At 40.2% G+C, this 23844-nt stretch overlaps 1 protein-coding gene across 12 annotated transcripts in view; it reads right to left on the reverse strand.

Annotated features, from left to right (window-relative positions):
* Positions 1–3534: 3534 nt before the first annotated feature.
* The window catches only part of usp54a (ubiquitin specific peptidase 54a), a 45780-nt gene continuing 25470 nt past the window's right edge, over positions 3535–23844 (reverse strand). For 7 of the 12 annotated variants that reach the window (XM_065296878.2, XM_073812804.1, XM_065296879.2 and 4 more), the window contains 17 exons: positions 23528–23610; positions 22162–22267; positions 21421–21567; positions 20840–20989; positions 19495–19663; positions 19080–19259; positions 18791–18979; positions 17077–17614; positions 16730–16866; positions 14885–15049; positions 14568–14687; positions 10715–10856; positions 9524–10422; positions 7484–7611; positions 6716–6859; positions 6049–6256; positions 3535–5842 (listed from right to left, as the gene is read on the reverse strand). In XM_065296878.2, coding sequence (XP_065152950.1) covers positions 5253–5842; positions 6049–6256; positions 6716–6859; positions 7484–7611; positions 9524–10422; positions 10715–10856; positions 14568–14687; positions 14885–15049; positions 16730–16866; positions 17077–17614; positions 18791–18979; positions 19080–19259; positions 19495–19663; positions 20840–20989; positions 21421–21567; positions 22162–22267; positions 23528–23610 — 4095 coding nt within the window. In that variant the 3' untranslated portion in view covers positions 3535–5252. Of the gene's footprint in view, positions 5843–6048; positions 6257–6715; positions 6860–7483; positions 7612–9523; positions 10423–10714; positions 10857–14567; positions 14688–14884; positions 15050–16729; positions 16867–17076; positions 17615–18790; positions 18980–19079; positions 19260–19494; positions 19664–20839; positions 20990–21420; positions 21568–22161; positions 22268–23527; positions 23611–23844 lie in introns of those variants that run through there. The other 5 variants (XM_065296880.2, XM_073812806.1, XM_073812807.1 and 2 more) reach the window with 5 other exon arrangements.

Below are 23844 nucleotides of genomic sequence, written 5' to 3' on the forward strand. Positions count from 1 at the left end.
ACCATGAAGGTTTTTACTTTAAAACCTTTAAAAGGTTTTACTGCTGCTTTGTAATCAGGTGACCCATTGGGATGAGAAATGCCCTCAGAATGACCCACTTACATTTCCATTTTCACATGATTGGATAAGGCAACATGGCTAAGAGATATTGACCCACGGTTGGCTGGTTTGGTGGATCAATGGCTCAGCCTCTTTATAAACATTTGCAGCTTGGCAGCAAACATGGAGACAAATATTATAAATAAGCTTGAAAAGTTGAAAGCCTTGTACAGCACATTTGGTGGTTGTGTACAGCATGTGGATATCGATTTGATTGGCAGCATGTTTAGGTTGTAATAAACGGCAACTGGTTTTAAGAGATTGTTTCTTTCTAGCAACGAGTTGCCACATTTAACTAATATCCTACAGACACAAACAATTAGTGTTGTCATTGCCAGAGCAGTCATGTGATATAAATGCAAAAATACATTTATATTAAATACTCCAGTGCTTTAATTGAGCATGAATGTCTTTTTCGTGTCACCTGCACAAGTTTCTATCAATAGTTTTTTGTGTCCGTGGCAGGACTTTCTTTTTCATGCCATTTTATGTATTGTTTTCTCTTTTTTCCCCTATTTTTAAATCATTGTCACTTGGGGTTAGATTTGGGGTTTGGATGTACTTTTATGTATTGGTTTCTGCATGTTTTTTTCCCGCTTTTAAAACTATTCACGCCTGGAGCTGGGGTTAGGGTACCCCAACCCCAAGCAGCAATGGTAAGAAAATAGGAAAAAAACAATAAGAAAACAATACATAAAATGAAACAAAAAAGAAAGTCATGCAACGATCACGAAAAACTATTTATAGAAATTACACAAAAAATGCTGAATTTCGTGCCATGGACACAAATAAATTAATCAAATTTTGCATGACTATAACACGACTTTCTGCGATGTCAGTCTGCCAGTGCAACCCTTCAAGCAAACAAAATAAAAACAAGACATATACAACTTATATGCAACATCAACCTAAAGATAAAAATATGCAAAATTATCTTAACGTTCCTGTAGCTAAACTGGTAGCGTACAGACAAGCAAATGTCGTGGGTTCATGATGTTATAAACTATAAATCAAACAGCACAGATTACATTACCACCAAAAACACTTTAAAAGTACAAGTTTCCTAATCCTCTGTCCATCAAAGGCACTACATGTCACAAAACTTGACCTTGATCTGCAAACATTTTATTGACCTATAAAGTTGTTTGTGACTTCAGGAAGAAACTTAATACTTTGTGCTCTTTTCCATCTAGACAGCAAAAGTCATTTTACATCAAATTGAAATTGGCACATCCTGACCTTAAGATGGTGCTTTGCAACTTTTTAACACACTATTTTCGATTGCAATGTAACAGTGGTTAGCATGGTATAAAATCTGTCCCAGCATACATCCTGCTGCATTTTATAGTAATAAGAGTGAAGGAAAACAGTGTAGAATACAGTAGTTATAAAAGGATATATGAGATTTTACTGACCTATTTTCTTACGTTTCCTACCACCTACCTCAACTTCCCATCTTTACACACCTTTACTAACTTAAATTTCTTATGTAATACTACTTATTATCTTTTGTATTATGTACACAGTTACTTAATTTACATACTCTATTGTTAACATACTTTAATTTGCTTTTCCTTAAACACACATTGCCGGCAAACACAAATATAAAGGGGCAGTTTCCCGGACAGAGCTTATCCTAGTCCCAGATTAAAATGCATGTTTGAGCTTCAGAACACCTTGTACTGACATATCTTATCATATTTCTGTGCTATTGTTTTGTCTCAAGATGCATACCAGTATTGTTTTTTGTAAGGTTTGTTTGTAAAAACTACTTAAATGCCCTAATATAACTAGTCAAACCAAAACTCACCAAATTAATCAAAACTCTGTCTGGGAAACTGCCCCAAAATGTGTACAGTATTGAAATACAATTCAGATAACAGGATATATAACAAATGTTAAAGTTTCATGTTTCAGTTTTCTGTCATACAATTTTTTATTTAAAGGTGCTGTGTGTAGATTGAGCGGTGAGATTGCTCAGTGCACAGCTCACCTCTCCCTTTCAAAACGTGGTAGCCGCCACAGGACAGACATGTTTATACCGTCAACACCACAGGACAAGGATATCGTAGTCTGCGCCCCATTCAGACAACCAGCGACCCGCAGTAGCAGAGCGACGTGATCTCATTCATTTCAATGGAAACCGGGCGACTTCCGGCAACATGAGCGAAAGTGACCGTTGGCGACCGTATGGGCGTGTCCAGCGATGCGAGAAAGTTAAGAAAAGTTTAACTTTATGCAAATGTCGAGCGAATTTCAGGAGCGACTACCAATGAGAACAAAGCAGTGGAGTTCACGTCATCCTTCTCTTTTCAGTTTCTGGCGTGGATGGTATTTGTTTATGACAAGCAGATTTAGAAACGCCTCATTGAAAGAGACGGGCGACACACAGCGATAACGTCGCTGGCTGTCTGAACGAGGGGTAAGACTCTGTAGAGCAGTTTATCTATTTTAGGCTACCGTAGAAACATGGCGGCACAAAATGTTGACTTCTCTGTTAGGGGATTTGCAGTGTATGTAGATAAAAACAATTCTAAGGTTCTAAGGGTGCTTTCACACCTGCCTTGTTTAGTTTGGTTGAATCGTACCAGAGTTCAGGGAGGTGAGAATGCAGCAATCGAACTCTAGTGCACACCAAGGTACGCTTTCAAACGAACTCTGGAACACGATCCGAGATCGAACTGACGTAACTGCAAAAGTACTGCCAATTTTTGGACTAAACCAGCTGCCGTAGTCAGCTGCGCTGTGTATTATAGGATGAGGAAGCGTTTGTTGACAGTTTCTTTTAGCATTATTAGCCCAGTGGCAGATCGTGGACATACCTGGAGTTGCGAGGAGGTGCGAAGCCTCAGAAATTTGGTGGCTTCACTGCTTACAGTGCATTAAAACGTTTTTTTCAAGCCGCATCCGTGATTAATTCTGGAAATGAACAGTTTGTCTAGAGTGCTGTATACAAACTATGTATAACAACCATGGACATAATAACAGCGCGCAGTCATCTCTCCATGGTGTCTGCTGTATTTTCCTCCTTTTTGTTTACTTCCAGTATTCAGTTGAAATTTCCCGCACGTTGATTCTGACCAATCGAGAAGCAGTTTAGGAAATACATTCAAAGACATGTGGCCAATGAGTGATGTGGATCTTATCACATGACCAAATTTTGGTTCGTTTCAACTGAGGACCAGAGCGATCAGTGTGGTATGAAAAAGGAACCATAACTGCTAACAAAACTAAAATGTATAATTTTTTTGCTTTTGGTCTGGACCCAATGAACCGAACTACAGATGTGAAAACACCCTGAGATAATTAAAACAATACAGTTCACTATGTAAGGTCTTTATACACCACTAAAAAATATATATATGTAGATTATATACACACTATATGCATAAAATTAACTTTTTAAATTGTAAAAAAGCAGTCAGAAAACCAGTACAGCGTTCTGCTCCAGACTGGAGCTCAATATAGCTTTATTGCAAAAATACAAGATTCATTTCTAGCACAGCATTTACAACAAGTCCGAATCTGTCTGTATTTAAGGTCAAAGACTGAATCTGTACACACTTATATACACAGCCTTACTTTTTTGCCATATCTGTTTGTGTTTTAATTCACAAAAAAAAAGAAATAAAGAAAGGAAAGGGTTATTCAGTCACATATCAGTGTTTTGCCAGGGCAGTGTTACACTGCATATTGGCCTAGCAAAAACCGCTTCAGATTAATCACCCAATGGGATGGGAATTTAATGCAGAGGCACTCTGATTCACTGTTAGGTCCTGATTTACAAAATCATAGTACATGCAAACCTATTCTAGTGAAATAAAAAGAAGAGCATGTGATTGGTTGAGGTATTTAACATGCTCTAAACAGTGATCATGTATGAAAACCTTTAATAAATTTGGCCCTGTTTCGATATAAACTGCCCTTACAGGTGTCTACTATGATAAGCAAGTAACACTTTCATCTATATGAAATGGCACATTTGCACTCTGAACGATCGCAAGCTGCGTTTTAACTCCGTAGTGTCCAAGAAATTAATAATAATAAAAAAATTAAATGTATTCATCCACCAGTGGGAGAAATATTAAATCGCAAGTCCTTAATTTAGCACTCTTATAATAAGCATTATTATAATAAGGCTGTAAACCGATAAAACAAACACTCAATTATGTTGCCTTTCACAAACCAAGGCACTGCAAAGAATACTTAATCCGTTAATCGTCTATGTCTCAAGTCTGGAAAACACTTTTGCACTTAATAAATGTAAGATATACTATAATAATCAGAAACGGCTGCTGCTACTACAAAATATAAAAAAAGATCACAATTAGGAGCATCTATTAAGCGAAACAATACTGTACACAAAAATATCGACACAAACGCCAATGAGGCTGCGTAAAGTTGACTGTTGGTACAAGAGAGATATCTGATGTACCTCGGATTAGTTATGCACATTTACGTTACAGCCCTCTAAATTAAGTAGTTACACACGAACACCTGTGTTCCCATAATAATGGGAGAATTTACAACAGAGGAACGCTTCTAACGTAACACTTCTAAAGTGCACTAAACTTGTGTTAACATAGTTAAATTACAATCACACAACTAAGTTAGGTTTGAGAGGAATGCTAATTCAAACGAGAGTAAAATAACACAGTTCTTATAGGACTTGTGCATATATGGAGTAGACACTATATATCATCAGGCAATGTCTTTGTCACGCTGTGCACGTTCAAATTGGTTTAAACTGCAGTCATACCACACATCAAATGCCAAAGTGCGCACCCCTGCTGCTTTGTGCTGAGATCGAGGCCAGTTCTGAACTTAAATGATGTGCAGAACCATCATTTCTAGATATAAAAAATATAGGGAGTGAACGCTCCCTTTCCAGTGTAGTTTAAAAGCCTAGCCACCTTTTTATGGTGCACCACAGCCAAGGATATTTCTAAGATCGTCACCATTGTCTCTCTTTTTGGGGTCAAACATCGATTCAAAGAGATAACTGCCTGCCCTGCTTTATGACGCAGTTGCTGACATTTTTCTTCTTTTCTGAAGAGCCCCCCAAAAATGGGTGCAGAGGTTTATACTGTAATTCCAAGTCAGTAAGAAATAACACATAGAAGGACGTCTTAACTTATTTTCGTGATGTATAATCAGCGGGTCATCTTGTAGTGGTTCACGTGGGCTCTGCAGCTCTGACAGTAGCTTCTGGAAGGCTCTGCTGGGTTTCTCTTGCACAAGGAGCAAAGATAACTAGGAGGGCCACGGGAGGCCCCACCTCGAGGTTCTGCAGGCCTGTGGATGACACGAGTGTCTCTGGAAGCAATCCGGCGGTCTCCAGCCATCCAGTCTTTCTCTGGGGGCACATCTAGGCGGACGGGCTGGGCAGAGGGCTCAAAGGACAAATGCGAGTGGTGATGGCTGAAATGTTGTGGGACTGGGGCAAAATGTGGGGTGTTTGAAGGAGCACGACTGGATTGCTGGTGGGGCTGTCTGTAAACACCATCTACTGTTCTGCTCGGCGGCGCGGTACGGTGAGAACGAGACAGCGTAGCGTAGGCCGTGTCCGTGTAGCTCCGAGACCCTTGACCAGCTGAGGGCTCCAAAGGTCCAGATGAAGTTGACCTACGAAGAGCCCTGGGAAGTGTCCCGTAGCTCAGTGCCACGTTGTGGTAGCTTTCATAGGGGAGCGCTTCACCCCCGTCAAGCACAGCCAGAAACTTGTTGGCCTTGTGGCAATCTCCTGCAGAGGGTATTGGAAAGGTTATTGAAACTGTATTTTCATAATAATGGGAGCATACGCAGAAAAACAATGTCAAACAGAAAATTTAAAGTGTTTTAGGGCAGCTATACAACAAAGCAGACAGAATGTAAAATCATAGATGTTCATGCAGACAGTAAAAAATAATCTTTGGCATTAATGAATGAGTAGACAGGGGAGATGGTTACCTGACGGTCCACGAGAAGGTCTCATAGTCTGCTGGTGCAGGTGTGATGAAGGGGCAGGGGGGTGCCGATGGCTTGGGTGAAGGTATTGGTCGTTTGCAAACATAGGAGGATTGTGGGAAGGAGGGGGTAAAACATGCAGGGAGGTGCTGGAGCGATGTGCAGGGGGTTGCATGTTCACATGCTTGGGTATCCTGGACACAGGGGGGTCCTTTATAAAAAAATATACATACAAAAAAGAGAAATGGATCAATGAGAGAGAAAATAAGACACATGCTCAGAAACAATATGACAAGGACAGAAATGAGACAACAAGAAACAAACTTGTAATAAAATATATATTAAACATTCAAACACTGTCAAGATTATGAGAATACAGTTTATAAGGAACAAACCTTTACAGTGATTATGCTGATTATTGCTTGTAAAATGTTATTTTTAAAATATAATTTACATTTAATTTGTTGTATCAGAAAACTGATTTAACAAATTAGATGTTGCAGCCCTAGCTAAATACAAGTTACACTAGGTGGCAGTATTCCTCTTTCAAAATGACCACAAAAGATTACACAAACATGATGCAACGTTCAATGCACATTGAAACAAAGCAATTTTGCAGCAAATTTAATGCTGCTGATGCATTTTGAGTGCACAATATAACAACACTTACAAAGCTGCGAGATGGGGCAACGCTGTCAGCTCGCCCTCCGATGACAGTCCCACTGAGACTGCGAGCAATTCGTCGCAGGTTTTCAGCACTGTATGATGATTCATCCTCACGTGATCGTGCACCATAGACTGCAGCAGACACATTCTACATGCAGATACAAACACATCGCATTAGTTTCACATCAGAAAGTTTTTACTTGATCTAATGATTATTATACACATGTAAAATGGATCTATTTTTAATACTTTTAATTTTAATTCATTTAATACTTTAAAATATTTTGTTTCTTATCATACACTATCATCAATAGTAGCAAACTCATCAAAACTAAGGAATAAACAAAATGTAACTTTGGGAATTATGTTGTGACTAAAAAATTCAAATTAAACCAAGATTATATTATATTCAACCCTCATTTAAAGCAGTCATCCTGCCCCTTATATTTGCAAATGTTGACATTTATCAATCAGCTTCTTGATCGCTCCAGATGTTTTTAAACTGTTTTGAAGGAGTTCCTATTTATTCTGGGCTCTTTTTGGTTTCAGTATTTAACTTATCAATATTAAAATATTTTCGTTAACATTTAGATTAATAAAATTTTTGTTTTGTATGGAAAGCTCTTAATATGTTGCCTCAAATATATTTTTGTATTATTATATTATTTTCAAAATATTAGTATTTACTTGACCATCAAGAAGCTCCAAAACAAAAAGATGGGGATCTTAAATGTTTCTTTACCACTGAGACACTACAATTTTGTTAGCTCACCTTCTGAACAGGTTTACTGCTGTATGCTGGTGTCCTATAGGCAGATCTCTCAATCTCTGCTGTGGGAGTTTTGGAACGGCCAATTGTGGCAGAGAGTCCAGCTGTGTGCTTTCGAAAAGCAGCAGGACCTAAAGAAACAATTACACAATTCATTCACAATTCTTTTAAAGATCTACATAAGGGGACGGTTTCCCGTAAGGGCTTATCCTAGTCCCAGACTAAAAAACATGTTTGAGCTGCCTTAATTAAAAAATATCTAATACTAATGTATCTTAACATATATTAGTGCTGATTAGTGCCATATATTAAATGTCTAAATATAACTAAGTCCTGGATCTAAAACCTGTCCAGGAAACTGTCCCAAGGTCTTTTAACAAGTGTTGTTCATCCAAATTAGGGCTGCACAATATATTGTTTTAGAATAGACATCGCAATGCATGCATCTGCAATAGTCACATTGCAGAGCATTTATTTCCGGAAAGGAAAATTATTTTTAATGTCTTTGCTGGTGTTACACTATATAAGAATGGCATTTAAAAACAGCAGAGAGAAATCACATGTTCAATAACACCTCACATCGTGACAGATGTGATGATTTTAATGGTCACTTGACAACAAGAGGTTTATAATACCATTATGCAACTTTTTTCTCTAATTTGCTATCCCAAAACTTTACAAAAAAATGCAAGGCAAAAGTTCTTAACTCTTTCCACAGCAGCGTTTAAAAAAAAAAATTTGTCAGCCAGTGCCAAATTTTTTTATGATTTTCACAAAAGTTAAATGCCTTCCAGAATATGTTTTTTTTTAAATATATAAACATACAATATATCACATTAAAGAACACACCCTCTGCTTTAAAAGAAAAGTTTCATCCAACATTTTTTGTTATCTTTTTATCAGTTCTCAAATATGGGTAAGCAAAAAGCTGATATAATTGCGTTTTTGTGAAAACTTTTGATAGAGATCAGATTCAGAGCGATGATCAAAACATACACAGAGTTTGAACTGTTTGACCTAAGGGAATACTTCCTGGTTGGGTAATAGCGGAAATAGGGATTGCCGGAAAAACTCGTCATTGGCAGGAAAGTGTTTTCTCTAAATTGACATGTGAACTTGTCAATGGCAGGGAAAGAGTTAAACAGAGCTTTACTTTATAAAGTAATTTATGGCATTTTCCATTGCATAGTACCCCACGGTTTGGTTTGGGTCAGCTCACCTCAATTTGGCTTGGTTAGCTTTTCCATAAAGTTAGTTACACTTCGGAGTGGGAGGGACTATAGGCGTGTCGTTATATTTGCGCTGCCTACTGTTGTGACATCATGTGAGAGCGTCGTTGTACATCCCCATACATTCATTTATTTCTCAGTCCGCCACAAAATTAAAATTGACCACCACAAATAGATGTTTACACACGCGTCTTTCTCACATGACAGTTTCTGTACAAACACCTGTGGCGTCGGTCGACACGCTCCGCTGAGCCTTAATTAAGTTGCATTTAAGCATGTGGAGGTGTCCGTCACGAATGTGCCGCCACAAACTGCAAGTTTAAAAAAAAGCGTATGGTGTTCCTGATTCACAACATTTGGATGTTTTTCATCAATAACAGGAAGTTTGGGAACTTACAGCAAAGCACAGATGACAACAGGTTTACTTGAGACAGCACATTAGCATAGAGGTAAAGCTAATTTTTTACATTATAGCGATGACACTGTTAGTGACAATTCTCTCAGACCATTCAGTGATCTACAGTGTTTTCGCGTCATTTTCGTTTTCGTTTTGGTATCAGCTCGGGTCGCTTGGAACCTCGACCGAGGTTGTACTAAAAAAAAGTATTGGTTACTATCCACTGCACCCATTGAAAAAGCTCCCAAAAGTAAGCTGACCCGACCCAAACTGTGGGGTACAATGCAATGGAAAAGCACCAATAGTGAAATATGACAATGTCAGCATCCCCCCAGTATAATGCAGGCCTATTCAAATGAACAAAAACATGAAAACTACAGATGTTTACTAGTACCTAAAAGTTTTGCCCCAAAATACCTGATCTGTTGGCAAGCTGAGGGCTGGGACCTCGTGGGGCTCTGGGCACGCTGGAAGCCTTCAAGCTGGCCTGATACAGAGAATCCAGCTCAGACAGCTCTTCACACGGTGAGCCACGTCCTGAATGTGCAGAATTCTGGGAATTGTAGTATCGATTGACATTCTCAGCCCAGCGCTCTACGGGCATGGGGGCAGTTGGCCGTTGCTCCAGAGCCGAAGACAGGGACGGAGTACAGGGGGAAGATGGAGAGCGAAGGTCTACTGGAGAGTGCACCGAGGACTCAGCTGCAGTGGGATGGCGACCAGGTCGCTCCAAACTACGGCAAGACCAGTTCCTGGAGTTCGATTTTTGACAGGCATCCGCAACATGGCTTTGGGGTCGATACGTCTGAGAGAGAGCCTTTTGTAATGAGTTTTCTTGCCTGTCCTCAGAATTGCTGTTATCAGTGACAATAGTTGTGTGGTGGGCACTTAGGGTTTGTGACATTGGTGGTCGCTGACTGCTAAATTGAGATGGACTACAGGGCGTGTTGTTGGGCTGAGAAGAGGGCTGGACATGACCCTCAAAGCCATTCACTGCAATCACAGGCTTTGTGGCAGAACTGGGTTTGCTAGAAGTCTGTAAATGAGAGTTTGAGAGGGTCATGGGACCCCGTGTGTGTAAGTGTTGTCCATTTTCTGTAACAGCGAGGGGAGTAAGGTTACCTACGCTGCCCTGTAAGTGCGGGTCTATATTGTGGGTCGCATCAGGATTGCTGGGGGCTTCAGTAACTGGGGTAATTGTAGACTGAGATTTCATGTGAAGAGGTGATTGTGGTCTTAATGTATCTTCTGAAATGTCCTTCTCATTGTCTTCTTTAACATTTGTCAGAAGTACTGGGACCGGGACAGGCTGGTCACTGTATGCAAAAAGTTAAAAACCCAAGTCAGTTTCATGCAAATAAAGCAAACCTACCAAAATTCAGAGGCATGGCCAAGCATCATACAGACTTCCAGAACAACCAAAGTCTGATTAGCCTCTGTACACATTAGTGTGACTTTACCCATGCAGCTAAAAAAAAAAAGTGACATTAACCTGATCAACGTACACAAGCACTCAACAATTTTAAGCAAAATGTATGTTTGCGGATCCTGTGTGCAGGTTTCCTGGAGCACACACATACATGTACAACTGCAGCCAGCAGCAGGTACCTGAGAGGCTGTTTCTGCATCTTCTCTTCTTCCAGTTGCTTCTGCTGCAAGCGTTGCTGAACACCTCGTGCTCTCCTCATGCACTTTTGCATCCTGCCCTGAGTGTTAGCGCTGCTCTCATGCAAGGTATGCCTGAGTTTAGCTACAACGCAAACAAAACAAAACAAAAAAAGCAAAAGAAAAATGAAACAAATGAAGAAAATAAAGTGACGAGTCATGGCGCACATGCAAACACACAGAACTGAAATGAAATGGATGTGTGATTAAATTATGAAGGTTTAGAGGAAGGATCACACAAATAGGGTAGGATGTGGAAACTAGTTAAATCCTAACAAAACTCAATGATGATAAAATCATAATGACTTAATTAAAAAAATGAGTTGTATTTCAGCCACGGAAGTTAAAAAAAAATGCAAACTAGCCGAGCCTAACTTCGCGTCTCACTATAGAAGAAATGCATAATTATTGGGATCGACAATACTTTCACTGTGATAAGAGCTGCAATCTTCCCAAATCTAATACTTAAGCTTCAAAGGCTCTGGAAAATTTGTGAAGGAAGGTGAGGAGAAAAGGTTCAGATAAAACACAAGCCATGATAGTTGTGCACATGTGTGTGTTTGTGCATGTGAGCACCCCATGTGTGACAAACCTAAGGGTGCTTACAAAAGTAAAAGACAGACACGCATACATAAAATGCACACATGCTTTCAACGTGTCATGTCTGGTGTAGACAGGGTGCCACACTGATCACAAACAAAGAGACAGACATTTTTTATTCACGTTTATAGAATGGACAGCTTTGGTCCTGTAAAGTGATTGATCAATACAGAATTGTGGTTAGAAAAAACCAGCACTCAGCAGTTGGGCATATTTTGATCTTATTTAGCAATCAATACATCATGTATCCACGGCAACAGTGCACGAAGTTGAAATACATGGGTACTCAATGGTTTTTGCATGACTAGCATGAGACATACAGGAACCATTAAGATTCTAAGTTATCGACATGTCACCATGATCTTATCTCTGTAAATTATTGCTTAGTGAAATTATTAAAGTTATGAGAGATTTTTATTGTAAATTATGAAAGCGGTTTTCATATTTGGGTGAACTATGTATTTAATAAAATATATTTTGTAAACATAATCGTGACCTAAAGAGCTGCAAACATTGCATGTTCTGCAAAGCAGCTTTCTTACTGAAAAAAATAGCTAGTTATTGTAGTTTATTAAGGTCTTACAAAAACGCATTGATTTCTCTTAGAAGATCTTTATTAACCCCCTGGAGCATTTGGACTACGTCTGTGAAAGATGGATGCACTTCTTTGAGCTTCAAAGTCAGAAGTTGTTCCCTGGGGCCTCATTTATAAAATGCTGCTAAAAAAACATCCTAAATTTGATTCATAGAACAAACGTATGCACAGAAAACGCATGTACGCCTTTCTTTCAGATGTGAAATCTATAAATCGCAAATGTTCTTCAACTTGAGCAATTTCAGATCTCCGCCTTTAAACGATGCCCAATTAATGTGATTGACATCTTAAAGAGCTCCTGTAAATGGTCAAACCCTTTTCAAGTAGAATGAATGGCTTATAATGAAGAATGGCAAGATTCTGACAGGTAAGGGGAAATATGTCACCCCGCTGATGAAATCTTTGCATTGGCTTCAAGATTAAAAATTCTCCTTCTGGTTTATAAATCAGTATTTGTCTAAGCTCCTACATCAGGGATGGAAATTAGCACCAGCCAAATGCGGGTGATTTTGTCGATTTTGTCGTGGCGGGTTAACTCGTTTTAGATACCGGCCACCCTGACGGGTAAATAAAAATGGTATACTGTTTCACCTGGACACTTTTAGAGGAGGCACACCTTCAAAAAATGTGGCATTACGAGGTCTGCATAGAAATAATCTCAGGAGGAGCCAGTGGACAAGGGGGAGTCCCGCAATTGGTTAGTTTATGATGGTCCCGTACACGCCATATAAATTCGGTTGTCATTTTACATTTTAATGCTTCATTCTGTTCTGTACACACAGTTCAGTAATTTGCGTGACTGACTACAACCGAATTAACACCCGCAAAATGCAGGTAGTGACAACCGCATTTGCAGAAACTCTGCATAGTGTGTAGTACTTAACCCAACTGAACAACTAGTAGTTAATAAAGTGTTTAAATGTGCATCATGGAAATGACAGGTCTTTCTTCATGAAAAAATTAATTCCTAGAAGGGGGAAAAATCTTCTGTATGTGCGGTGCAGAAAAAACAGAGGCACGAGCGTTTGCTGACTAGTGTTGCCAGATCTTGCACAAAAAAACAGCGAACAAGAAAATCCAATAATAAACCGAAATAAATCCGAAGTAAATCTCATAGATCAAAATATTTGTACTGGCATGTTCACACTTTAATAACACCAAAAACTTGATTGCTTCTTGAGTCAAAAGCCATAAACGGTTAAGCACCAAAATGGTATAAGTACAAAAAAGACGAGGACCTGGCAACACTGCAAGATAGCGCGCTGTGGAGCAGCCTTACAAATGCGTACAATACACAACGCCAAGACGGAGGTTTATTGCAAAACATAATGCTGTTAAATTATTTTGGTCAAAGCTGTGAGTGATGAGCACGCGAGATGCCAGAACATTGGTTTTCTCTGTCAATCATCACATTTTCAGGAGTGAGTCTTGTTCTGTACAGACATGAAACAAACATTTAGGGGATTCACTCCCGCATTTAAATGCGGTTGTCACTCCCGAAAGTACTTTGCAGTGTGTACGAGGCTGTACAAAGTCTCTGACAATGTTCTGCTCTGTATGTCCTGCTCTTATCCAAACCCATCTGTTTCATGCTACCTTCGAGTAAATTAATAAGAAATGTTTTTTTTTATTGTATGATGGCTTATTTACCTTAACAGATTTTTGCTTATTTATTATTTTATTGTTTATTGTGTATTTATTGTTTTTATCTGTACAGCACTTTGGTTGGCCAGCGGCCATGTTTAAATGTGCTTTATAAATAAACTAAATGGCTTATATTTCCAAAAACCTGCAGCAATCGGACAAGCAACAGTGCACATGTCTGCTCAGACCTTTTCCACATAAAAAAAAAGTTTTTATAAATGTGAACATAGCTGTACATTTATAAATGAGACCCCAGGTCCCTGTTGTCTACCACTATAAAGCTTGGAAGAGCAAGGACTTAAATAACTTTAATTGTGTTCGTCTGAAATAAAGACAATCATGTAATTTTAGCATGGCTTGAGGGGAAGAAAATCAAGGGGTAATTTTCATTGTACACTGAAGTATCGCTTTAAGTTTGAGCCACAAAAGCACTTTGTTGTTGCCACTGAAACCGTCTATAAACCTACCGCTAGAAACAGCAGTGAAATTAACATCTTGCCATCCATGACTTAAGCTAGATAGATCAAAACTACTACTTGGGTTGACCGTTAAATCACATCTGAATACAAACATCAATATAGGATAAATGTGTGATCTGGAATGTACATACTGCATCAGAGTCTCTATACACACACAGAGATCAGTGGCCGGTTGCATAAACATAGCCGTGACTTTAAGACTGTGTCTTAAGAATGATTCTGACTAACTAGCAATTAGTTAGGGCTAATCAGTCTTATTATTTGGATTTAAATTAGACCAATCTACCTTTCTATGTAACATACTTAAAACAGTTATGATCAGTCTTGAAGAAAAAAATTCATGGCTACTTTTAAGACTAGTCTTAAAGGTTTATGCAACCGGCCCCTGGTCTTAGACATACTCACGTATAAACACGCATACAAACATACAAGTGGTATCAGTGATAGCAGGCAGCAGGTTGAGGGCAGGATTACTTACACATAGCTTCATTAACCACAGACAGAGCGGTAGCCACCTCTCCCGCCTGCTCCAGCCTCAGAGACTGGTCTAAAAGAGACTCTGCCTCCAACACACACCTCTCAAAGCCTTCCCCTTTCCCTGCAGGTGACAGATAGCACAGCGCAGCACTTTTCAGCACAGATACCAGCACACCTGCGTTTTACACATGCAACCCACAGACACTCTTGCAGTACCAAGCCCCAAAGGTTAAGCCACAGAAGAAACCGAAAAAATTAAGAGACAAAGCCACTCCCTGTTCCCTTGTGGCCATAACACAGCAACAACTCAGGCCTTACCTTGGCTCTGGAGTTCATCCAGATCCATGAACTTGCTGGGTCTGGGATTGAAGCCCATGGCTGCCTCTTTCTCCTTTTCCTTTAGTCTCTGCATCTCTTGCTCCCTCGCCCTGCGAGCGACTTCTTCCTGCAGCTCATCGAGTTCACTGCGGCCCCCACCCGCTGCGGTGCACAAACAAACATGAAGTTATCAGGAAAACAATCTGTGATCATGATTATCATGAGATAAGTCTACGTTTACACTGTCAACCAGTTTTCACTAACAACTGGTACACAGATTGGATCTTCTTGCATGCAGGTAAAACGCACAAAACATGACGTCTGTGACCTGATTTTAGGCTTTAGGCGTTTCTGAAATGTGATTCTAAATCTTTAATTACTTCTCATATCTGGTCACATGATCTAAATCTAAACACTCACATCCAATTCAGATCTGGTGCATAAGTACTTTAATATTTTATTAAAAAAATTACATGCAAGAGTAGTCATGAACTGAATTATCTAATTGCTTTTACACAGGTTTTAGTTGACCTGTCATTTATGCATTTATGCACAGAGCAATGTTTCCTACAGGACAGCTGACATCAACCAACAAGCATCACTCCTGTATAAATGCTAAAAACACTTGCAGTGCATATTTTAAGCTACACTTGATCAGTTTCCCATGTTCCCTAGGAAGTGCACCCTTTTCCTAGGCACACAGTCAAACTATCAGATTACTACGCTAAGTCTTGGGGTGTAAATACAGCCAGAGATACAGTTTTTATATTAATTTGATAAAATGTTAGGTGGTAATAAATAGGGTTGTCACGATTCTCGAATTCGAACACGATTCGATTCTAGATTTTTACTTTTTTTTAAAGAACAGGTTGCTATGACATTTTTAGACTAGACTTTTATAAAATATAATATTTGACCTTAAACCCGGAGATGCCCTGCCATGTTAGTCGTGCTGCCAGTGGAAAAATATGGTACACGCACATACCTGATAAAACTAAACTTCCTGTCAGATGAACATCTGTCAGTACTTTGCACCTTAAAAACGCGCTTTTATTACCGTCAGATGAGATTGTATACCCAAATAAGTCATGTTTAATACCGTTTTCACAACTGAAATAAGTTGTTGTGAAACTTAAACAGATCTCAGTTCAGAGAAATGACAGGTCCTGTCACAGACGCCGTTCTGCTGTGCACGCGTGCGTGCTCAGATTGAGTTTAACTGATGGCGGGAGGCGCATGCTTTTTTTGTTTCCGATTAAAGGGTAAAGACCAGCTGGCGTGGTGTCTCCTGCATCTGCCATGCTATCTTTTAACTGGATATAGCTAGCAAAGTTAGAGAAGGTTGACTCGCAGCACTCAACATGTGTTTTTTTTCCCGCTTGGCAAGAAGACCGGCCGTGGCATGGGGCGTGGCAGCATCGACAACATCATTATTTAGTTCGAAGTGTTGACTTAATTTCGATCGATTTCGATTTAAAATCGAAATTGTGACACCCTTATTGATAAAACATCATTGAGTCACACAAAGAAACACAAACAGGCAGAGCAGATGACAGTTCTGTATAGCTCATGTTCCTCAGTTTATATAGAAGGTACACAGAGATAACATTACTAAGAAAAGGAACAGGGTGTACCAGGATGATTAGCAGAACGAATTCTGCTAAATAACACCCAATACTGCTTGCTCATTATATTATGTCCATACACTGAAAACTCAGGACAGTGCTGCACACTTACATTTACACATTCGGAAATAATGACTCACACTATTAGGTAAGAAGAAAAAAAACACACCCCCATGATAGCTGAATGATGAGTATAAACACATGGTCATACTGTACACACCTAAACTCATGTGACTGCTGCCCTTGACTGACGCTTTGACATCCTGCAATAGGGAGCTGCTGCTCTTGGATTTGGTGACAGTCTTCCATGATGGGTTCACATCAGCTGGAGGCTTTTTTAACCCTGCATCTCGTAAGCTGCAGAAAAGAAATATCCTTACTAATATGGTTACAGTTGCATACTTTTTGTTATCATAATGTTGAAGAACTGTTTGTTCTGATAATTTAATTATGCAAACAGTACATTTTATTAAACACAGTGGTATTTAATCAAGGTGCCTTTTTTAAAGCAATTATAAACAATACATTACTCAAATCTGTGCATTACAGTAATTATACAACAAATACCTGTGCGTGCCATTACTGGTGCCCTCACTGACCGGCATGTCGAGACTGACAGGGCTGTTGCTGTTCCTCTCACTGCTCTCATAGCCGCTCTCCATCCTCTGGATGAGCCGTGGAGGTTGCTCTGACGCTCTTCTTAGGGGTCCTGGCAGGCTTCGAAAAGTGGTCTGCTCCACGGAGTCGGACAACTCCCCCTGAGGGTCACTGTCTTCAGACAGCAGAGCTCCCAGAGGGGTGTACCCATGCTGTTTTCGCCTTTCTCTACTGAAGATGCTGTCGATATTAAGGGTCTCACGACGAGGTTTCCATGGTGGCCGATAGCGTCCGCCTGACGAGCTGGACTTGGACTCGCTGCTGGTGCTGTCTGCTTCCCAGTCCCGGGGCTTGGCGGTGGAGTCAGGCGGGCCCACGGAGCTCGAAGATGATGCAGAAAGTGGCCGGTTATGGATAATGTTGCTCATGGTCTCCTTAAAGTCTCTGAGTCTGCTGGAGCTAGGCTTAGGTAGGGAACGAGGAACCTGCTGTTCTTTTAAAGTCTCGCCTGCAAAGGAGAAAGAGAGAGAATCACAAAAACAGAGAATGGGGAAAGTTATATTTACATAACCTAAAAGCACATTATCTTACTGTACATACACAGTACAAGCTATGGTGGTGACTAATGCTGTTTGCATTTACTGTCCACAATGTTTCTTGAGCCACTTATGACTTGATATGTAAGGGATAATGTAGAGGCAGCCGGTAGTTATTGGGAAATAAGCCCCGACAGTGTGATCTTCGCGGAGGGTCTTGTATCACACTGAAGGGGCTTATTTCCCAATAACTACCGGCTGCCTCTACATTATCCCGCTTATTACACGGCTACTTGCCACATAAGAAAAAAACTGGACATGAATATGAATTTTAAACATTTTATTGGCATATTTGTTTTAAATTAACATTTTTATCCTTCCGCGAAACTTTGCACAGATGCATAAAATGATCGTAATACCTTATTAAGATCCTCTGATTCATACTTGTCTGTCTCCATTTTTTCTCTTTTAACCAGTCTTTGAGAAGTTTTAATGCCCATTCTGTATTTTTGTGTGTGTTGGCTTCGTAGCTGTCATGCTCTATTTTGGCAAGTTCAGTCTCAGTAAGCTGTCTGTGTCTTGTCGTGGTTGTCCAGTGTTTGTCACAAGATGGCGCCAAACAGATAAAGATCTTATTGATCTTTATTGGCGCGGAGCGATTTTACTCGTGCAAGTAGTCCGGCTATGCGTTATTAATTTGGAGCGGTTATTATTTGAAAAGAACGAACCTGCAAATGTCTCAACTGACCAATCAGAATCAAGCATTCCAGAGAGCCGTGTAATAAATGTTTTTAATCTATGTAATTGTGATTTTATGATTGATGCTCTGTTTTATTAAAATAACACAACTGCTCATAGTGAGCTGCCTAGGATGGGAGAATCTGAAGCATTCATAGAAAAAAATTAAATATTTTATGACAAAAATATTTTCAAAAGAGATGCTCAACCATCAACCACCAAAAATTCAAACTAAATGAAAAATGGTGCAACACTCATCAGCTTAAAAATCAATGACGTTTTGGCCATCATCAAGGCCTCCATCAGACATCAGACATGACATCTTTCATGGAAAATCCCAGAATGCATTGCAACAGGCTTAATGAATGAAAGTTTAGCAGCTTAGCACAGCTTTAAAGTTAATTGAATACCTTCACTGTGGTAGCCAGCAGACAGCACCTCATCTGTCTTAGAGGATCGACTTCTTAAATCACTACGGCCCTCAAATTTCCGCGGCCTGCTGGCACTGCGTTTTCTGTCCAAGATCCCTCCTTTCCTGTCCAGGAGCCCGTCTTTTCGGAGGGTGTGGCGTTGAACTGGATCGTTGTCGGATGAAGGACCTTTACAAAAAAGCAAAAGAAATTAAATAGTAGCTCACCAAAAGCCACATTACCTATTCTAGGGCACAAACCTGTGTATATTTTAGTGTGCCTGGTATACCTGTGGTTTCAAGGCTGCTGTGTGAGGCAGAGTCGTTGTCAGGGTTACAGATGACGGTTCCTTGGGAGTCAGAGGAGAAGTGTGAAGCCATAGACTCGTGATGAGAGTGAGAAGGTTTATAGCTGTAGCTGTCAGTGGAGGAATCTGTCCGTGTGTCACTGGAAATGGAAGGCTCACGGCCTGACAAAGCAAAAACATGCAATGCATATGAAAGATGCCAACCACTGAAGAAATTGTATTGTAATACGTTTACATTTTCAGCAAAAATGTGAGTTGTGCTGGGCTATGCTAAATTGTGCTTGCCATGACAGTGCTCGGCGGTTGCATACTGGCCACAATGTCGTCATCTCTTTTAATATACTTGATTAACAACAATTGCTTTTTCAAGGCACACCAAAGAGAGTGTCACGAGTACCTGAATCCTCACTGTCGTAGTATGCTTTAGTGTAGTGGTGTAGATCTAGGCGTGAAGCCAGGTCCTGAGCCGACACCGGCGTCCCCCGGGGGTCAGCATAGAGCAGAAGTAGCGGCTGGTAATGCCCTTTTATACACCGGGACACCACATCCTTCCACTTGGGCCCAATCTGTTAGAGAGAGAGAAACACAAATTTGATTACGTTTTCCTATAATAAAGCTAAAATTTTCAAAAATCAGAAATCATACCAAAAGTTACTACTACACACGTTAAATAAAAGCACAATAAGGTAAAAATGTTCTGGATGTTCTGGATACTAGTCGTAGACCTTAAATAGCAAGCCAAGACTAAACCCCAAGTTCAACACTTTTCTTACCAGAATTCCCAAATGGGTGACTTCTCTACACACCGTCCATAATCACACACAGGATGTCCAAACGGGCCGCAGTAACAGACAAGCATGCGCAAAACTTTGAATCTAAGCTTAAGTGCGTGTGTGTTCGTTAGCAGTGTGCTATCATGGCGCTTCTGCTATGTCTCTCTGTAAACCACGCCCTGTCGCTGTCCAGCTGGGGTTGTTAACAATAGTGGGATATCCTTGTTTTTAGTAGGCTTTTGTGAGAGCTCATGTGCAGGTCAGCATAGGCTTGCCAGAGTCTACAGACACACAGAACAAGCTGCTTTGTATGCAACTGTCCAGGATTTACAGTCCGAGTTTTAGACCTACAGGATTTTATCTGCATAATAGCAAAGAACAGCACACAGCGCAAAGAAACACACAACACAATTGTAATAAACAGCTGACATCTATTACACACAGTTGATATACAGACAGTTTACAATGCCCTTTGGACTGATATTGTGTATACGTTAAGTACTTATTGACTTTAACCTGTTTTGATTGCTGTGCCCTTCTTGTCTATATGCCATTACGTGACATCATATACAAACTGCACGCCGATAACTATCAATGTGGTATGTGCTAATGGCATGTGTACATGTTTATATACCTGCACACACAAACACGCACTCCTGAGTGGTGAGTCAACAAGCTGTCAAATGATGTAAAACAGCATCCAAGCACTAGTTAAGCAAACACACCCACCCACCACATGCGGGGAAGCCTGTGGGGCAGTGCTTATTAAAGAGCTAACACATCACTCTATCCCATTTAATGATTTAACATAAACACCCTGTGGACAGAACAAACAAGGAATATTAGCACAGGGAATTTATAAATACAATCCCACATATGACCTCGGCGAACCGATAAGCTCATCGCTGACGTCTGTTTGCGTCTTTAAAATGTATCGGAAATACAGAATGTACTGGATAGGACAGTTACCTCTTTTACATGAGCGTCATCAAAGTAAATCCACTTGCGGTTTTTGGTCTGGAAGAAGAAAGTGGAGTAGTGTTTGCCATAGTAACAGACCACACCAACCAGGTAGAGCTCCGCCTGTTTTGCCTTCTCCTCCGTCACTCGGTAAAACAGCTACAGTAAAATAAAAGTGGAGAAATCACATAAACGCATATTTAAAAAATAACAGATAACAGATTTCCTAACATAATGGTGAAGTCAGGACCCATGTGAACTTATGACACCCATAAGTATCAATATATAAGCAAGGCTGACCTCAGTGACATACTGTTCCTGCTAAGCATGCGAGTCATATTTCTAGACTCAACAAGATTGACTCCCTGCTAATGACCCTAAACCGTATCAAAACATGCACTGTTTAGTGATTTCAGTCACAGAATTGCAGTAAAGTGCTCCAGTTTATGCAGATCAAACAAGCATCTGTCCCTCGAACTGTCTGTTCATCTTTGCCAAGGTGTCCCACTCAATAGGCACTCATTGACAAAACCAAAAGGTTTCATCTATCCACCAATTTATTTATATCAATGGCACTGAATCTGTCTTACATCTCCAAGTCGCAGAACGGTGCCCAAGCTATGGATGACGTCTTCAGCCAGGTCAGAGTGGTCCGAGTCCCACACCAAGCCAATGGTGATGATTTCTGGGGAATTCATCAGTACACGTCGAATACGGAGCTTCTCTCCACAGTTACCCTGTAGACGACAAAAGGTTTTTCCTCATACTGGTACTTAATGAAACACATATACAAAAATTATTTCCATTCTCCCTGCTAAACCTCTAACATATGCGCATCATCAAGTATGTAAGGTTAAATGCATAAGCAGCCTGACTCTATATGTATGTGTTTGTTTATGAACATCAGTGGCATCAGAACCCTTAAAAGTCAAGATAAAGTTTTAGTGCCCAGTCTCTTTATAATTTACTTAAAATAACTTGCTTTACTTTGATATCACAAATTTTTTTATACTAGTAAACAGATTAAGCACAATATCCCATGATAGTGTTGTCTGTTATCCAAGGCAATGCCCTAATTTGACATGAAAACAAATGTGTGCTTTTGTGTAAAACGTCTGTTGTCCTCAGGGCCATGAGATAAATTTACATTCCACTGATTGCATCCTGTTTTGACCCCGTGATTACTCAATGGCCACATCCCCATTCAACCCCAGACAAACACCACAGCCACATCAATACACACACACACACACGCACACACACAGTCAACCGGCTTTATTATGCCTAATTAGCACATGATTGGATGAAGGAGAGTGTGTGGCAAAGCTAACCGGGCAGTTGCGCAGGTCTCCCACGGTGCTGGCGTTTCTCAGCAGTTCTCCGAACATGTCAGGGGTGGGTTTCTCCCGGCATTCCAGCATCCGGACTGCCTGGTTACTGAAGCATGATGAACACACACATCAAGTCAACATAAGGTTAACCATCAACTCTCAGAGACAGAGGGTGTTTGTTTATTGGTTCTGATTCAAAAACGCAAATTTGCTATAATAACTTGATGTGATAGAGGTGTTTGTGTGTAGTCTATGTATTTGTCTTGTTTCTGAGGTCATCTTGATCTCATTTTTGCAGCAGAGCGCATTGTACCACAAAGACACAACAATACCGCTCAGGGCAATATCACAGCACAGCCAGCTCTCAGCCATGCCAATGTCACAATGTCACCTAGATGCACTCTTATGTGTATGTGTGCCTTATAACGCCTCCCAAAGAAACACAACATATTAAACATACAGTAATAACTCTTATTCAGTGACATTCAAATTTCAAGTTTATTATTTGAGCTTTTTATTGAACAATGGCATCTCATCACATTCATATTTTATAAGAGGGATAACCCACTCAAGGCTGCATTTTAAAATGATTTTTCTTCCACTTTGCATCAAGCTTACGAATACCCCATGGTAGAATCGCATTAGCTCGGAGCCTCTCTTTGCTAACTGCTTCACTATACATATGCCCTCTTCTTTAATTTGAGTGTTGAATCCATAAAAACAGCTTTGTAATATTTGCCATGGGACAATGGCAGGCCTCATGTGCAGTGAGTCAGTGACATATGGAGTCAACGGCCTTGACAGAAATAAAATGATACTGCAATGTCAGCTATTATCATAAAATGCCTACGTAATCACTAAGCCACATGCGGGAATATTCATGATCGCTGTTGTTCCTACTAGTGCTTGTTCACAGCCCCGTGCACCCAGCCTGCCGAAAAGGTAATCGAGAGGGCGTCTGCAACTGCGCAGGTCTGAAAGCAGATGTTGACGAAGTTTGACTGCAGGGATTCTGGGTGAGTTGGTCTGCTCTGAAACTAACAGGTTATCAACCAGAGCAGTGGCAATGGTGTCCAGGAGACTCACGGTAATATTAAAGCTGGCTGTTGCCATGTGCTATCGGCCATTGAGGGAATCTCGTGTGTTTTCATGGATTTTCCTGTGTTTGATGTGGCAGGGAACTAATTTGCTCAGCTGGAGAAGAGCGCACGGCACAGTGTTTCCTGTTCTGCACACAGCATGATCCCTTTCAGTGTCAGTTTTCAAAATTACTTTATGGTTTTGTGTGTTTATGGTTTTTTTATGTTTGTGCAACACTCACTTGTGTGTATGTGTGTGTATGCATGTATTGTAGAGATGTGCTCACCACAGAGAGGTGGTAGAGATGTAGTGGACCATCTGAATGAAGGGCAAGGGGTCTGAAGAGGCTCCACAATTGCTGCACACACACTTAAATGAGAAAGAAAATTATACCTTTTAAACAAGTCTGTCAGTATAAATGGACTACATATTAAACACTAAAAAAATAGACATTATGATATTAATATTTACTTTCAAAAACATGCCTCTAGAGGCATCAGTGCATAATATCACAAAGGAAAAACATGAAGGCAGAGCAGGCTATAAAAGGTCACGTTCTTCCTGATCCCATTTTTCAAACTTTAGTTAGTGTGTAATGTTGCT

The sequence above is a fragment of the Paramisgurnus dabryanus genome, chromosome 20, assembly GCF_030506205.2.
Source record: "Paramisgurnus dabryanus chromosome 20, PD_genome_1.1, whole genome shotgun sequence".
NCBI classification, from domain to species: Eukaryota; Metazoa; Chordata; class Actinopteri; order Cypriniformes; family Cobitidae; genus Paramisgurnus; species Paramisgurnus dabryanus.